At 43.0% G+C, this 18,764-nt stretch overlaps 1 protein-coding gene across 1 annotated transcript in view; it reads right to left on the bottom strand.

The window, feature by feature from the left end:
• Positions 1-18,764, bottom strand: part of KCNN2 (potassium calcium-activated channel subfamily N member 2) — a 143,210-nt gene that overhangs the window by 36,134 nt on the left and 88,312 nt on the right. Inside the window, exon 4 of the mRNA XM_077911247.1 lies at positions 434-575. Within this exon, the coding sequence (XP_077767373.1) occupies positions 434-575 (142 nt within the window). The remainder of the gene's footprint in view (positions 1-433; positions 576-18,764) is intronic.

Raw genomic sequence — 18,764 nt, 5'->3', positions numbered from 1 at the left:
CCAGACATGAGGCTCGATCCCAGGACCCCAGGATCATGACCTGAGATGAAGGCAGGTACTCAACTGACAGAGCCACCAAGGTGCCCTGGGAAGTAAGTTTCAGAGAAGATAAATCTACTCAAATTTACATAGCTAGCAGGACAACAGCAGAATCCTTTGAAATGAACTTCCTGGTTAGAGCTGAAGCTCCAAGACCAGATTTGCTCACCAAAATTAGTACATCTTCCACAAAGAGCAACCCAGCAGCACTGCATGGTTAATGGAGCTGCAGCACGGTAAGAACGAAGATGAAAATCAGTGATGTTTTCTCCCAACCTAGACCTGATTATTCATGCTTCGCTGCTTGCTGTCGGGCAACCAAAAGCTTATGATCACATGGAATGCCTTCATGATCTAAGAGTATGAGTAAAAGAAACAAAATAAAGAGACTTACCATAATTCCAGTAAGCAAACAGACTCCTTTCCCACAGTATGTGTTAGGTACCATGTCACCATAACCAATGGAGAGAAAAGTTATTGATATCAACCACATTGCTCCAAGGAAGTTGCTAGTAACATCCTGTTGATCATGGTACCTGAAAAACAGCAAACAGAGTGCCAGGCCTTTATAATTAATCTACAGTAGGGCTGCCAAGGGCAGTTGGATGCAGACCAGAGATTTCACTAAGTAGTTTCTATAAACTGATCTGTGTGGAGGTTTTCTTTCCCTCCCTCCCTCCTTCCTTCCTTCCTTCCTTCCTTCCTTCCTTCCTTCCTTCCTTCCTTCCTTCCTTCCCTCCTTCCTTCCTTCCTTCCTTTTTTTCCTCTTTCTTTTTAAAGATTTTATTTATTTATTCATAAGAGACACATAGAAAGAGGCAGAGACACAGGCAGAGGGAAAAGTAGGCTCCATGCAGGGAGCCTGATGCAGGACTCGATCCCGGGACTCCTGGATCACGCCCTGGGCTGAAGGCAGGCGCTCACATCCCTATGTGGAGGTTTCCAAACCTCAGTCTTATGTGTAAATACAATTGAGGTTCTACCCAAGCAGTATGATGGACATCAGAAAGTTTCTCAACGTGAAAAAGTCTGAAAGAGAAACCATAAAATACGACAACTGCTTCTCTCACTGGTGTAAACTGATAAATGCACATTTGTCTCTAAACTCTGCCCAGACCTTGCTCATGGCTCATCATTCCTTGATGCCCACCCGTGTGCCTAACTTAGGGGATGCTACGCAGTACTGCATGCAATCTGCAACCCACAATCTCTCCACGCACCCTCACAGTAGCTGCAACCCTGAGACTCCCTCTGCTTAGACTGTCCTATTCTACCTTTATTTCCATGATGGTCCAACCCCTAGTCAGCCTTCCACTTAAATGCAGGGGGGGGAGCGTCTTCCATCTGCTCTTATCCAAGACCCTCCCCCACACTCCCTCAGCATCCTGCATCTTCCTCCATCACCGGTCAATACTGCAACTGTTGACCTGGAGGTACGCGCTGTCTTCCTTAAAGACACAAAATGTGCCAATGATTGCATAGTCCCTGCCCAGAACCCGAGATTAATAGAACTTACAGCCTCACACTTACACACAGGAAGCTTGTAGTCAGAGAGAGGGAGAGAGGGGTACATTTATCCTAATTGGTCTTGGTGCTATCAAGATATTTGTGGTGAGGAGGAGGGTTTTAATATCAGAAACAGATACTCTATGATGTTTAGTTTAAATCAGCAGTGACCCTGGCCCATCATGGGAACACTGTTGTCCACCATGCATACAACACTGAGGCCACGTAAGTTGGTACCTGGAAGAACTTGCCCTGGATGCATGTTCTATGTCATTGAGGCAGAGTGGCCCTCCTCTGGTCTCTGTGGCAGTCAGACCCCAGACTGGTCACCAGAGGCATTCTCGGCTCTTTGCCCTTCTCCTAAGGACTGCCTTCCTTCCCAGCTGCCAGACACCACTGGAGAGGGTTTTCCTGTCCTCATGCCTTGCTCTCCAAAGCGTGCTAAAAATCTCCTACCTTGCACTCGCACACGCGTGCGCACATGGGCGCGCACACACACACACACACACACACACACACACACAGCTTACTCAAGGGCATCCTGTGAGCCACTGGTGTTCGGAGGGCAGAAACCCTCACTGTTTTCCCCCAGTGAAATGTCACCGACCCAGCTGTGGGGTCCCTTCTTCCCAGAATGGCCAGGCAGAGGGAGGTCAAAATGCATTCCTCACTTTCCGGGAAGACAGAAGAGCGCATTTACCTGGGAAACTTTGTTAAGTACCCTGTGCACAGGGTGATGTGATCCGTGGCACACCTGAGTTACAACATGGGCTGAAAGGCTCTGTGAACTGCTTTGGGGGCATGCTGTGCCTCAGTAATAAGACTTCTGTGGGAGAATGTGGTATTTATTTTAAATAAGACCCTCAGAAGCTTTAGCTTATAACTCTTTCATGATACCGGGGCTCTCTATTGAGTATCCTTCATCAAGCAAATTGCCTAAAACAGGGAATGCATTACCCAATAGAGAGAAAGCAAGAGCATCCATTCCCTACTCAAATTTTAATTGTAATACAAAGCTTCTTCACCAAGGATGATCTCCAGAAAGATCGGACACATTTAAGAGCTGAAGACACTATTTCATTGATGTATATAAAATATTTGTGATGTTCAAGCCTTGACTTGCATTGTCTCATTTTCCATTACTACTTGGAGACCTTGGTAACCCTTTTGGCTGAAATACCTCCTGTCTTTACCCTCTCTATATCCACAAAGTATCCTCAGTAGCTCAGAAAAATGTGGTCATGTCCCAGCAAAACCCTCAAGTTATTGGGGTGAGCAGAGTGAGCAGAACACATCTGAAAGGCACAAGAGACTACGAAGAAGAGTTTGAGATTTAAAACTGTAAGCAAAGGGTCTCTAAGGGGAACCTTCATGGCTGGTGTCCAAATCTCAGTTCTAGCATGGGTGTGGAAATCTTCCCAATCCGTTCCCTCTGAAACACTTTTGACTTGGTTTCCAAAGTTTGGAGAAGTAAACAATTTTGAAAATTGCACTAAAAAGCATTCACTAGAACACTGAGGCAAGCCAATGCCTCTTTAGTTGCTGGCTTTAATACACAAGTTGTAAATACACAAATTTCTCCCATTCTCATCTGTCTCTTTGCAAAGACTCTCAAGCATGATGCCATTCTGTCAATATTTATTACACCCTATGCACATTCTTTGGGGCCAGACACTGTCATCCTATAGCAGAGGGCCTACTTAGAAATAAACTTTCTAAGAATTGGTATTTTAGGGGTTTGGGACTCCATGGTAAATCATCCTTTTTTTTTTTTTTTTTGGCTTATGAAATAATAAACCTGCCTGAAAGTAGCTTAGAATGGAAAAATAACATCTCAGACTAATGTTTATGTTACATTCAGACATACTTAGTTGTGAACAGTCAAGAGGGAGATAATTAGGGAGCTGCATCAGACACTATTTGAATAATCAAGATTTCTTTCCTGGCAACTCAAATATTAAACTTATCGGCAGGATGATATTATCGCTTAGAACACTGCCAGGTTTGGCATTATGCCAGATTCACACCACTGTGAGTGATTATTATGCATAACTTAAACGCTAAAGAAAAATTTCAAGACATTTTTACAGATGTTTACTTCACAAACTTAACTCAGGCAATTGCAAGCTTCTTCAAAGTCCAACTTCTGATCAATATGAATACTTAGTTAAGTAAAAATAGGACAAATAAGATTAAAATTAGAGCATGGAAGGCCTGATGATCTCAGGGTTTTAAAATAAGAACTCTGAGGTTTAGAAAGAAGACTTACTGCATTGTTTTACTGCAGTGCACACTTCATAGACATAAAGGTTGTGAGATCAGCTTTGAGGTTTGAAAAGAAGCAAAATATTCCTTTTCTTAAGTTTCCATTCATTTTTTTCATTGTTGACTGTGGGCCTACCACTTTTTCTTAAATATGGCAGTTTTCTATAATATTTGTTTAAATTTGCCAGGGTAATCTTTCCAAGGGCATTAGGAACTTCTTCCCTAAACGAGGCAGACCCTGCCCTATGCCCCTAACTACCCTCCCCCCAGTACCTTTCCACAAACAATAGGAGCTTTGGCCACAGGAATGGCTGGCACTTATTGCCATCCTCTTTCATGGTTTTGTTGGCAGATGTGTTTTCTTCTTCCTGGAAACAAACTCACCCCATCCTAGCCTTGATTTATACTTTGAGAATCTTGTCATCTGTCTCCTTTTCCAGACTCCACAGAGTTTTTTGGGTAACATGGTACTCCAGGCTGCTCCTCTCTCTGCAGAAGTCTCTTGCTGAGACCTCTAACACTCTCAACCAATGTTAACCTTGGCTATAAGACATGTAGTGTATAATTTGCTCATCTAACGTGCCCCTAGAATCTTAATGATGAAGAATTTGAGGACAAAAATTATGTCTTTATTGAATTAATTACCGTGGCAATAGGAAACATTTGTCCTCAAATTGACATGCCTTTGTGGCCATATGCTAGGCCTTCAGGATCAGATACACAGGGATACAAAAAGGGGACGAAAATGGGTCTTGCCCATCAATCAACATGAATCAGATTTGTCACATTCTCTTCCAAGATCTGTGTGCAACTTATAAGGTATTTTTTTCACTTATAAAAATAATTCAACAATGGAGTTTAAGAGTGACAAACGATGTTCATTAATCTTTTTCTATTAAACATACCATTAATACTACAAATGGCAAAAAGATCTCATCTCAGTTGTCAGCTCTGATCTCAAATGCTAGCCTTGGTAGTGGAGTAAAAAACATTATGAAAATTTAAATGCATGTGATTAATCCACCATCAGTTCTCTCCTGTGAATTCATCTTTCTCTCTGAAGATACCACTAAAAGGAAAGTAAGGCAATAACTCCACAAGAGTAAGGTATAACTCCTCAAAAACAAAAAGAAAGGAAGGGAAAAATCAGAGGATGAAAAATAACATATTTTTATATAAACCAAAGAACACGGGCAATTCTGTTTCCAGCCAAGAAAGACTAACAAGGGACTGCATCTATACTGCCTCCTGAAACAACTACAAAACCAGACAAAGTATTTGAAACAACAGTTAACAAGACATAGATCATCAACTAATAAAGGACAATGATCCCTGAGAGACAGTAAAGTACCAAAGTGGTAATACAGTTGCGCTGGCTTACTACCTGAAAAAAATCCCCAGGATGCAGCTCAGGGAGGGAAACTGGGCAAGCCCAAAGGTCTCCCCAAGTTCAGGGACAGAGCTGGAAATCCAGGGAGGCTAGCAGTTCACAGGACCAAAATCCAGAGAGCATAAATCTGCACAGAGGGAGATCCAGAGGTCTGCACAAAGGTCTCCTCAATTATTCAGCTGAGGACTGATCAGTACTTGGATGTAAGACCCCAATGCTGGAGAAACTGAAGTATTATTTGCAAAATGGTTCAGTATCACTTGAAGATAGGTTGTAGTAAGTGGTATAATGTCAAGTGAAGAGAATATAATTGAGTTACAGTGTACCAAAGTGTATAGGTATGCTGGAACCCTCAAGGAACCATTAAAATAATACCTCAGAGAGTAATAACTGATAACACAGTAAGGATAGAATATGGAGAACATATGGGAACAAACAGAAAAGAAACAGCCAGAGGACAGATTTATCCAAGCACATCTGTAACTGTATTAAATATAAATGGCCTAAATACCTCCAATTAAAAGGCACAGATTGTCAGAGAACCCAAGGATGGTTCACAATTTGGAGAAACCTGTTATCATGCAGAGTGGGTAAGATCCAAAGTTGAAAACAGACAGCTGATGATGTCTAAATACATTGAACAATAGATGCCCAGGTGCCTGTCCCTGTCTGGTACTACCAGACAACTAACAGGAGACAGGAGTTTATTCTCTGGGGATAGACTGGAGATTCTGACCCAGGGTCCAGTGAAGATCAGGAAAGATGTTTGGGGCTTGAAAACATGGGGATTGAATTCAAGTTTCCAAACTGAACAACAGCACCTCTAGTTTCCTTTCTTCACTCTGTATCCCCGACCCTATAATACAATTCAATAATAGAACACACTATTACAGAGAAAGAATATTTTCCTTTGGAGAAACAGAACAGTTTCAGTGAAGAAAAGAGATTCATGTATAAACATCAAGGATTCCCTAATGAAAAATGCAGCTTTCTACTTGTCCATCCTACAGGAAGTTTCACCACACAATGAGCTCCTCTCCTCACAAAGAGCTTCCAATTCCCATTCCTGAAAGTGAAAGATCTGCAAATAATTGACACACATTTGCAGTATATTCTCTGTAGAAAAGATACAGACAAAAAAGAGGAGGAGCAAAGAAAATAAAAAAGGAAGAAAGGCAAGAAGGAAGGGATGGAAGGAGGGAGGAAATGAATAATCATAATATAAGAAGAATATAAATTAGCAGAAATCTCCCAGAAAGTAGATCGAAAAGACAAGGGTAAAAGAAGGAAAAAGATAAATTCTCAGAGAATCAACACAGAGGGCCTAACAACTGAATTTCCAGAGCAACACAGAAAGTGGAGGGAAAGAAATGCAAATATTCTTTTATTTCTTTGGTTTTCCAGGAAAACTCGAGGGCAGGCATCTCTAAGGTTCTAGTTAGTATCTGCACACAGAATAAGAAAAGACCCATGCTATTGGGAGTGGAGGTGGTTGCATTAAGTTTTTAAGTATTATGGGCAGCCCGGGTGGCTCAGCGATTTAGCACCACCTTCAGCCCAGGGCGTGATTCTGGAGACTGGAGATTGAGTCCCACATCAGGCTCATTGCATGGAGCCTGCTTCTGTCTCTGCCTCTCTCTCTCTCTCTCTGTGCATGTCTCATTAAAAACAAAAACAAAAACAAAAATAAAAAAAAACAACAAAAAAAACCCTTTTAAGTACTAGGAATAAGGAGATCTTAAAGAGTTTCAAATGGGGCGGGGGGGAACGGATCACAGCTTAACAATGGTTGCCTCTAACAGGATTTAATTGTTTAAGTTTTGTGTGTGAATTGGGAGAGGGGACACAATCTATTTCTCCTGGATTTATAGAGGAGAGGGATAAACAATTTGGGAGAAGGAACTGAAGAGGCGCAGCTCAGCCCCACTGTCTGCTCTGCTTGCCCACAGAGCAGGCATCTCTGGCTCTCTATGTGGTCAGTTCCCCAGGCAGGGGTGACTCTCCCAGATTATGAGGCGTACCTACAACTCCATTGACTTCAGTAGTAAATCACCGGAATACTCAGCAGCCCATGGGGCTTTGGGTCAAGTGGTAGGACCCAGATCTGCTTTATGTCAGTAATGCAGCTGGTATTTTGATGTCTACCAGCTGAAGACACAGAGAAGTGAGAGCAGGATGATAAATGATCTCTCTCCAAATCCCAACTTCGTTCATATAATTTGGATTTAAAGTAAAAGCAGATAAAATAAATGATTCAATTAATAAAAATCTAGAAGCACAAAAAGAAGTCCAATGAAGGCACAAACCGAGGTTCAAAGGAGAAAAGTACTGAGTGACAACAGCTCAGAAAGGAGGGGTGACCTGTATCTCTGATCTGCCACCGGTCCATGTCACAGGTGGTCACCTGTATCTGTATTAGAATCACCTGCAAAATATTTAAAAATAACTGTGCAAAAGCCTGGTATCCCATGACAGGGAATTTTTTTTTTTTTTTTTTTAGAGCTCCCAGGTGATTATAATGTTATCAAGGCTGAGAACAATCTATGAGCTTTCCCTCAGAGGTTCCTCATCCAATAACATGCAGAACATCTACATATAAGAGGGAGCATGTCGATGAACAAAAAAAGAGAAGTGTTTATGAAAAGCCTAAAATATAGGAAGGTAGAAAAACCAATGGCCAAGAATGACGTGGAAGCTATGATGGATGTGAATACAAAAGGTAAAGGCCAAGCAAGATACAATGTACATAACAGATTGAAAGTAACGATAGGAGCATGGAATAATGTAGTACTGCCACCTTAAATTATCATCTTAAATTCAACTAGAATGTAGAACCCAGTAGGTCCAAACACGTTACTAAGTACCTCTCTAAGCCAGGATGCTCTAAAGTGAGAACAGTTTGATCTTATGTATAAAACTACTCTGTAAATGGTTTACACAAAGTTCCTTCAGGCCAAAGAATGTGAACGGCCTCAATGGATGTGATTCTCTTCTTTGCTTTCCTGTTTTTCTATCACTGAGTTGTGAAAACACAAATTGGGGGCCCCTATACATTGACTTCCTTCTACTAATCAGCATGTCCCAAGAAAAGGGGCAGATAGAGCCCAACTTTAATTTAGGCAGGAGCCAGTTCTGATTTTCCTTAAATGTATAATTCTTTATTAACTTTAAAACACTAAAATGAGTTTTCTATTTTGATTACACTTTGCTCCTTTACCCTTGCACATTTAGAATGCTTTCCTCTCTTCTGTTAATTTGGAAATGTCAAAAGGCTAAATGCTTCTCTCTCTTCTTCCCTCCTTCATCCACTTCTCCCTTTCTTTTGCTTCTTGCCCACCTGTTCTCTCTCTCTCTCTCTCTCTCTCTCTGTGTGTGTGTGTGTGTGTGTGTGTGTGTAGAGGGAACAGTTCTGTAAAATGACTGATTTATTCTCATCTGTTAACCTTGGCTAATGAGAATTTCATTCACTATACGGATACAGAAGATTAATCTTTGGGTAGGGACCATCAGTGGATATGTTCTAAGGGCATAAGCTTCCTATGAAATAAAGCTAAAAGTCTCTACAAGAAAAGAAGAGGATAAGAGAATGGATTTTCAAACTCGAAGAATTACATTATGTTACCCTGAAAAGATGTTGTCTCTCAATTATTCAGTCACACATTTTCATTTATGTGAAAATAAGTGAGTTCGGAAATGCCTGTTACCAGTCTCAATTCTCTATAATTACTGGACATGACCTATAGGAAGACAATGGCATCACACTATGACACCCTAAAAACATAGTTGAAAAGCCTTCTCAATGTTTGGGCTCTTTGGTGAAAGGGTTTGGTGAAATATGGCCAGCTTTGGAGAGAACTTCTAGGTCTGAAAGCCATGGTGGCAAGTCTGGTTTCTAAAAGTGATGATGGAAGACCCTAGGGTATGCGTGGCCATCACGAGAGATTTCCCTGAGCAGAGAACTCCATTTAACCTATGGTTCTCAATCCTAACAGACCTGATGCCTTCTTTTAAGATCCTGAAATGGAATTCAAATAGTATACCTTATCCATACATAGGACTTATAGAACAAAAATCAGCTTAACACCCTAACTTCAATACAGAGAAGCAAAATAGGAATACTTTACAATAAAGTATGTATTTCAATATCTAAATACTTGGGTATTTAGACTAACTTAGAAGACACAGGAGCAGTCAGTTTGCACCTTTTTTGTAAAAGCACTTGAATGCAGCTCAGTCCAATGAAAGTGAACTGTTCTGGCAATTCAAAAGCTACAGGGGCATGGTCAGAGCTGATGTGATTTTTCTGAAATGTGAAAAACTTCTGTCCAAACCCCAAGTATAGCAAATGACAACACTCCCTCCATTAACACATTATAAATAGGGTATAAATTATATTATCATAATTCAGGTCATAAATACCTTTTCTAAAAATGAAATATATATTACAATTGAACAAAAATATTTTGTTCATATTTAAAGTGGATTTAGGTCTAAACTATAAAAATTATAAACAGGGTTTTAGTATATAGAATGTCTAGCGGTTCAAGGTTGGTTCAAGGTCAAGGGGGACACAGATCCTTTGTTGGATGGGACTGTCCCAGGCACGTCAGAATACAGAGCATCCCTGGCTGCACCCAGTGATAAACAAACACCCTTTTCCAAAAGGGCCCCTACCCACAGTGAGAACCACTGGTCTAGAGCTTCTGCTGGGGTTCTTCAACAGCCGTCAGAAAATCTGGAGCTGGCTGCATGTCAACACGTCTGGAGCGCGGCCAAACTAGAAAACCTTGGAATTTGGCACAAATTATATTCTCAAGCCCCTGCTGCTCCCCAGGCAATCCAAGAAACATCCAGTTCCCGAACAATGTTATAACCAAGGCTAGCATCCCTGACCGAGTTTCTTTTCCCTCTTGGTTTCTTTATTAATTTCCTGACCCTTAGGTATTTAAATTTTCCGAAGCACCTTTCATTCCTCCAGCTCCTGCTCTGGGCCAGGCACCTCACACACTGTGAGCTCCCCGCCAAGGGGCAGGTAGAGGCCCTGCAGAGATGGAGCCATGCGGGATCAGACCCAAAGAATCCCCTACCAGAAAGTCAATTTTCCAAATACCACTTAATCTAGTTCATGTCTGACATATGTCAGGCTCTGCCAATGGCAGCTAGAGCTTGTCTACACTGGCCCAAAAGGCCCTAGTTTTAGAAGTCCTGGCATGATCTTCCATGGGCCCAGCAGTCTGCAGACAGATTCACCTTCCTTCTGGGAGGCTGAGAAGATTGGTGGGAAGGGCAGTCACTAGGTGGCAGTGCCACACCAGTTTATCCTCAAGACTGTCCAGCTGAGTTTGGCCACATCAGTGCCAGAATGAGGGGTGTTGTAAGGGGCTTTCCTGGGAATACCTTCAAGTCAAAGCCCCTGCCCTGGCCATCCTGGAAGCAGGGCATCCATGGAAGCCCCATCTCATGGGCATTGTTCCACATGAGACACAGCAGTCACAGGTGATACAGACAGTCCCAGGCCACTCCTACACCTGGTAGCCCTTGGGTATTACCAAGAACCTTAGGGACATCTCTTGAGGCAGGGTGGGTATGTTGGAGGGGGAGGAAACAAGGAGAAAGAGAGAGAGAATGTATGTTTGTCTGTCTAGACACAGACTCCATCCAGATCCAATGTAAGTAATCTAAGCTCACAGCTGATCTTTACACTTCACCCCCCAACCTGAGAATCTCTAGAGCAAAGACCAGACTTTATCTCCTAAGTCTGTAAGAAAAGAAAAACAAACAAACAAACAAAAAAAACAAAAAAGCAAGTAACCAACACCTGTGGTTTTTTTTTTTTAAACTTGTCCATGTTGCAATTGAACCCACATTTGAGGATACAGAACTTGGGGTCTTGTTTACCACCCCGAGATGGGGTCACGGAAGGAAGGACAGCTGTGCATTCGGGGCTGATGCCCCACTTGTTAGCGCTGTGCGACCCAGAGCCTCGAGTCTCTGTGACCCAGCCGTCCCCTCCTCCAAACACGAGGATCCTGCCATCTACCACCCTGTGGCTTGGAGCCTCGGGGACAAGGACAAGCTCTCCAAAGGCGGCCTGATGGGTCCAGAAACACTGCCTGAGTGGCCACGCGGCGGGCCTCCAGCGACAGGGGCCACCGCCCTGGCGAGCGCGCCGTCCTGCGCAGGGCAGCCTTGGTTTTGCCCCCTCCCGGCACAGGGGACCAGCACCCCTGCGGGCTGCCCAGAGCGGGAAGAAGACTGGAGGAGGGTGGGCAAGAAAGGAAGCTAAGTCAGGAGCCGTCTCAGCGCCACCGGGCAGAGGACATCAGTGCGCAAAATACACGGAGAGCGGCAGAAGGGGGGATGCTTGGCCGGAAGCCCAGGGGAGGACACGAGGATTAAAAGAACCAGCCGACGGCCTTCCTTCCTCGGCCCTTCTCTTCCCCAGCCTCCCGGCCGCCTTCCTCCTGCCACAGCACCGCGCTCCACCCTCAGGGGGCCCAGGGAGCAGGAAGGCCCGTTTCTGGACCTGGCATCTCCCAGGGACTCCTGAGAAATTTTCGGCAGGGCTGTCGAGGGCTTTCAGGCAACTGAAAAAGGATACTGCCCAGGGATCCCGATCAGTCTACTCCGACATGCGCCACCGGCAGGGAGGCAATGATCACGCATTGGTTCTAAATCTTGAATTTTCAAAATCCAAGCGAATGAAAGTTCCTACTTAGAACAGGTGATGACAAGGCATGTGAGCCTCCAGCGCTTCACGGTTCTAGGCTAGGCTTCGAGGGAAGCAAATATTCCTCAAAGTCATTCTTTTTTTTTCCCCCCCCCCCCGAGAGAGAAGCAAAGAGTCAGAACACCGAGCCACCAAACTGAGAGATAGAGAGAGTGGAGCTGAAGGTGACTCTGGCATGGCAGGAGAGAAGGACAGAAAAAATCACGGATTTTCTGAGAAGGTAATGTGCAAGGTTTTCCTGTTACATTTTCCCACTTCAGTTGTAAAAATTAGTCTGGGACTGGGAGAGCCTCCTTTTTTTTTTTTTTTTTTATTTTGTATTTTAAAACTTTTTATTATAAAATGGGTCATATTTATTTTTTATTTTGTATAAGCTTATTTTTTATTGGTGTTCAATTTGCCAACATATAGAATAACACCCAGTGCTCATCCCATCAAGTGCCCCCCTCAGTGCCCATCACCCAGTCACCCCCACCCCCCCTCCTCCCCATCCATCACCCCTAGTTCGTTTCCCAGAGTTAGGAGTCTCTCATGTTCTGTCTCTGGGAGGGCCTCCTAATTGCACCTTACTTGCTTCAGCATGGGCAACTAAAATACAGTCTGCAGTGCCAAAACATCAGGAACTGAATGAAAACACAGGTCCAGGTTCATGCAAGAGGAGCACATGTGGGTCACAGGGCCTCGTCCCACCCAACCCACCACCATAGAGGGTCTCTCAAGCCCCTGCTGCATCAAGCGCCTAAAGGTTTGTACCTGGAACAGTATATTTATGAAACCCAGAAAGATATTTTCATACAGGCAGAAGTGAAAGAAGAGAAGGAGCGAACCATAGGAGGACACAAGAGGAGGTTCAGAGTACCGACAACGAGAAAAGAAATTGTGGCAATGACTGCGCATAAAACTCTGGCTAAATGCAGACCGGTGAGTGGAGAAATCACTGCATGAACTATCTTCAACTGTAGCCGGCCTACTTATGAACTTACAAAAATTAAAAAATCAATCTCATTTTTGAGCATGAAATAGATCACGTCACTGTCACTAGTTCCTACGAATGTTGCCAACTACGCCCAAAAAAGAAAAATGAGAAGGCCAAAAAAGCCCATTCAACATGCTTTCATTAGCCTTCAATTTTTTGTATTTGAAATATTTAAAATGGCAATCCAAAAAAACAGCTCCTGGCTGAATGGCCACTGTATTTGGAAGCCAGGCGGGGAGAGGGCACACTTAGGAAAGTAGGCTACGTTCTGAGCTCACCCAAATACAATGGAAAAATAGTTGCTGATGCCAAAGACAGCAGATATCCCTACCACCAATACCACCAAAGAATCAAAATTTTAGCTTGCCAAATTGGTGAGATTGACTTTCTTTGTTTAACCCAGAGAATTCAGAAATCCATAAAAAGGAATAGCACACAAAGAAGCCTGAATGGATGAAGACCTCCATGCTGGGACTGTTTGCTGGGTACCAAAAGCCATCAGGGGCAGAATTACAACAATTCAATAAACCCAGGAGCTTAAGCTGGATTGTGCAATGTGTGTCCACCACCTCTTTAGTACAACCACCCAGCAGTGATACGATCTTCTTAAACTCTATTCTTCAGCTGTACTAACCAAATGTGAACCTTACCAAGCCAGAAGTGTTTCCTTCCACTCAAATGACCAAATCAGGCTAACAGCCACCAAACCCCTAGCCCAGACGTAAGAGCTCGACCTAAAACATAGAGTTTTCTGTATGGTACATTTAGGTGGCAGAGGCCTGGCTCTGCAGGTAAAAGTCAATCAATCAGTACTCACTTTCTTCTCCATCGCGCCAAATTAGGTTAAGAATTGCTACACGCACAGCTTGGCAACCACAGGGGTGCCCTGGGGGATAAAGCATTTGAGTCTGCTCTACATAGGCTTTGGGGCAGCCTACAAGTGTCTGACTGCAAACATTACCCATTAGAAGGGGAAGTATCAACTACCTGCCAGCTCTGTCCCAAAGGGCTTTCTGCAAAAATTCTGAAAATGTTCCGTATCGATGCTATCCACTTCAGCAGCCACCAGCCATACGTGCCTACCGAACACTGAAAGGTGGCCAGGACAAATGAGAAACTGAGTTTTCAGCTTTATTTCATTTTGACCAATTTAAAATGAAAATTGAATAGCCATATGGGGTGACTGGCTACCACACTAGACAGTGAGGAACAGACGGCCAAGTGGGAACAGGAGAGCCACAGAACACACATAATCATGCCTTAATAGCACAGTTCATTTTAATTCAGCCATCGCATTTGCTCTAAACCTTCTCTCTGCCAACGTGAAATGAGAAAAAGGAGTCTAATTCATTCCCTGACTTTCAGGACGTGAAACTAATAGCTACATCTGACACAATCTTCTATGCTCCGTGGTCATTCTCCGTGGCTTAATTTTTTGTTGTTATGCTTCTTAGGTAAAGAAGTATTTTAAAGAAATAAGTTGAATTTTGATTAATGTGTGTGTATCCATTCATTCCAACATCCAATGACCTCAGAATTCATGGGCTGATGGTACTCAGTGGCACCGAGGCCAGGAGGGGAGGTGAGGCAGCCCTGCCTACTGGATCTGAAATCCACCTCAAGTGATCTTTATCTCCACAGGCTGGCCAAGCACCCATGTTCTTCCAGTCAGCTTTACTTTTGTCACTTTCCACGATCCTGCCCTTACTGAGGGACACAGCTGATGGCCAAAAAGGACCCACAAAAAAGCTAGTGTAGGTCAGGGGCTTTCTGGGTGGGCAGCTTTCCAAATCAAACATCCTGAACCAGAGTATGTCTCTCATTATCAGTATTCCAGCTCTGCTCACTTGGCATCCTCTTCAAACAATGACTGAAGTGGGCTGCAGTTCATATAGGTACCAGGTCAATTTTGTCAACTGTTCAGTGACATGTGTATCAATAGCAAATTATAGGGGGAAAGAAATCACGAGGATAGGTGCTGAGGTGATCTTTTGTTACTGAGACTTTTGATGCGTCAAAATTATTTTGAACCTGATGTTCCCATGGTGTGAATATTTTACTTACACAGCTACTTAGCTCACACAGAAATAGTTTCAAAGCAGTGTGAAGAGTAATGCAGCCCACAATGGCTTTCTTTTACTCCAGTTGCTTTAATTAGCATGTTTGTTTCTTGTATATTTTACTCAAAAATAACATGTTCTTAGAGTCTATCACGGATGTGAAAGCAGCTAAACACTTTATGAGTGTGGACTTCTAAAATTAAAGCAATTCAGTAATAACTGCCAGACATTTTTGCTTAGTAAATGGAGGTAAGGTATGTTGTAGGGCATGTTTGTTTTCATTTTATCAAGGATTTGATTCTCGGTTTATATGCATACACGTGCATTATTAATATACATGGTATTTAACCTTCAATCACTTGGCATGTGTCACTTTATATACTGTCCAGAGCATGTATCTTCCACACCCATAAACACACTGTATATAGGTATATAAGCTACATTACTACTGCATTCAGAATTACAATTTCCATCATATACAACTCAGGTACCACCTGAACTTTGCTTTCTGAGAATGATCAGGAGGGACCTCTGGTGGCCTTGTGCTCGCTTAGGAAGGGAACATAATGCATAGAAAATGAGATCCTGAGGCGCTGGGTTAAGCATCTGCTTTCAGCTCAGGTCATGATCCCAGTGTCTTGGGATAGAGCCCTACATTGGGTTCCCTACTCAGAGAGGAATCTGCTTGTCCCTCCTCCTCTTCCTCTCCCACTGCTTGTGCTCTGTCTCTCTCCTCTCTCTCTCTCTCTCTCTCTCTCTCAAATAAATAAGGAAAGAAAAGAAAGAAAAGAAAGAAAAGAAAGAAAGAAAGAAAGAAAGAAAGTCCTGTACTGTTCAAGCCAATGTACTCAGTGCAGTAGAGGATGCTAAAAGGAAATTCATTTGGGGCAGAGAGGGGGTTGGCCAAAACGCGCAGAGGGCTTCCCCGGCTCTGTACCCTAATTCTCTGACTCGAGGAGAGACAAGTGCAGTGCTCACCACCACATCTGGGGTACACATAGGCCCAGGTCAGCGCTGCGGGTCAGTGCTGCGTCCAGACATACAAGTGCTACTCTGTTTCCAATCGGTACCATTTATGCAACACACGGCAGTCCTCCCTCCACGTTCCTCACCTCCAGAGAGCAAGCTGTGCCACATCGCACAAGCTGGGGTCACCTTTAACTATGCCACATCCTGACAATCAAGGGCCTATCATGCTGGGAGGACATCCACTTTCAAATGTTCCTAAATTAGGAGCCCTTTCTTTGAAAGTTTTTATTTATTTATTCATGAGAGACACACAGAGAGATACAGAGACATAAGCAGGGCAGAGGGAGAAGCAGGCTCCCCATGGGAAGCTTGATGTGGGACTTGATCCTAGGCCCCTGGGATCACAACCTGAGCCATAGGCAGATGCTCAACCACCCAGCCACCCAGGCATTTTAGGAACCATTTCCTCAGGGCCTGGCTTCTGCTGGCCTCTCCAGTCTTAAATCTTGCTGGTCTGACATGTGCATTGTGAGCTCCAGTGGAAGTAATTTCAGTGCCACAGGGTCTATGCTATTCCCACATCTCAGGGCTTCTGCGCTCTCCTTTCATCTATTACCTTAAGCCTCCCTGAATACCTCACTTCAGGCCTTCACATCCTATCTCCAAAGATTTCTTAACATCTCTCCCCTCTCCTCCTCCTCTTCCTAAGGGTGGGCCGGGTGTCCCCCTCTATCTGGTCCTGTGGTACCTGTAACCAGTCCCACGGCACCCGTAACACCAATGCTCCTTAGGAGGTGTACGCTGTGCATGCCCAGTGCCACTTTATGCCCAGTGCCACTTTGTCCTGTGGCTGTGGCACAGCAGATACTAAAAAAAAAAAAAAAAAAAAAAAAAAATGGATTTTTAGTTAGTGAATAAGTGAAAGAATCCCTTTATCCACTGTCTCTCTTCTTCTAGGACTGAGATGACAAAGGCTGAGTCAATTCCAACAGTCTCCTTTCTCTAGTCTATCTCTTGGCATCCCCTTCCTCCCTGATCCCTGGGTTAGAGGTCTCTAAAATGCAAATCTGACCATGCCATTTTGCCTCACAACCTTGGATGGTTTCCTCTTTTAGGAAGCAAAGTCCTATCCCCATAGCACGATGTCCAAGGCCATTTGCAATTTGGTCCCAGTCCTACTATGCCTGGCATTTTTTCCTATCACCAGCTACCTACCGAGCTCTGCTGCTCTTGTCCTTGGCTTCTAAATGTCCTTAGTTAACTTCACAATCCCGTCTGAGAGATACTTCCTACCTCCCTTAGGCACAAGTCCATACAGGCATCACAGCATTTATGTCAAAATGTAATTTAAATATTGTTATTTATTTGTCTTTTCCATTGGTCACTAAGAACCCAAGTGGGGACTGTCTCTAAAATCCCACTGACTGGCTCAGTACTTGGTTCCCAGAAGGAACCCAATAAATGTTTGTATAATGAATTACACAAAGTCCAAATCCTAAACGCTAGGGAAGTTAATTGCTTTAAATAGGAATATAAACACCAGATAGATAAAAGGTAGCACAGTGGTATTTTTGTCATATAGCCAGAGAGTAAGATAAATTTATTACTTAGGATATTAATGCCCATGCTTTTACTTATAGGTTTTTATTGTTTCCCGTGGTGGTATGTTGTAATTTGTTGATTGCTTATGTGAGTCTCCACTTCAAGAAATTTAACAAAATTTATGAATTAAAAGGAAATGTGGATTTTATATTAGTTTTCTTTCATAATCCAAATCCTATCAACTTAACTAAAATTATTACAACCCCTTTCCCCAGGGTAAAAGGACAAATTATTTAATGCGTAAGATACTATGTATTTTAGGCATCTGCCAATGTGTGATTCTTGTGTTCTTGTACTTTTTAAAACTCTTTAGTTTGACTTTGACTCTAGAAGAAAGATGTTCCTTATATAATCCTAATGAAGCAGCATGATTCCAGAATTCTTTCCATATGTGAATAATGAAGATTATGTGCCAAAACACTAGAAAGAGCCTACGGGACTTACGCACTGAAAGAGAAAACAACTTTTATTTATTTATTTATTTATTTATTTATTTATTTATTTATTTATTTATTCATTCATTCATTCATTCATTCATGAGAGGCACAGAGAGAAGGAGAGAAGCAGAGACATAGGCAGAGGAAGAAGCAGGGTCCCCATGGGGAGCACTCGATCCCAGGACCCCAGGATTATGACCTGAGCCAAAGGTAGACGTTTAACCACTAAGCCACTAAGGTGCCCATAAGAAAACAAATTTTAAAACGACTCTTATTACTGTATTAAATACCTCCAAGTTACTACCACATATGTGTGTCATGGATAAATAGGAAGGTGCCTTGGTTCCACAGGGTCTAATGATTACAAAAGTCACAAGACAAAGGGGAACACAGGGCTGTGCAGAAAATGAAGAAGCAACACAGTCTCCCGATTTTCATGGCAATCAACAGGACAACTTACTACACACAAGATGCAACCCGTAAGATGCAGAAGCACTTAGACTAGGAAAAAAAAAACAAAACTCTTGTTTCAGTTTAGAGTAAGAAAACTGCAATATGCTAGTTTACTAAAACTTACATTTCTTCTCTCTGAAGTTTTTTCCCTGCATATTCACCATCTCCTTTCCCTGTACTTAGGAACTGACAAATGGATCTTTGAATCCCTCCAGTTCCATCCAAAGGCCAACCCTTTCATTTAGCAGCTAGAGAAACCAAAGCCTGGAAATGTCCAAGGTGGCTGAACTAATCGTCGGCAGCCAAGAGTGAGCATCCAGGTCTCTTGCTTCCAGCC

The sequence above is a fragment of the Canis aureus genome, chromosome 10, assembly GCF_053574225.1.
Source record: "Canis aureus isolate CA01 chromosome 10, VMU_Caureus_v.1.0, whole genome shotgun sequence".
Classification (NCBI taxonomy): Eukaryota; Metazoa; Chordata; class Mammalia; order Carnivora; family Canidae; genus Canis; species Canis aureus.
Note: the sequence above shows the minus strand (reverse complement) of the source record. Positions and strands in the feature narration are given on the sequence as shown.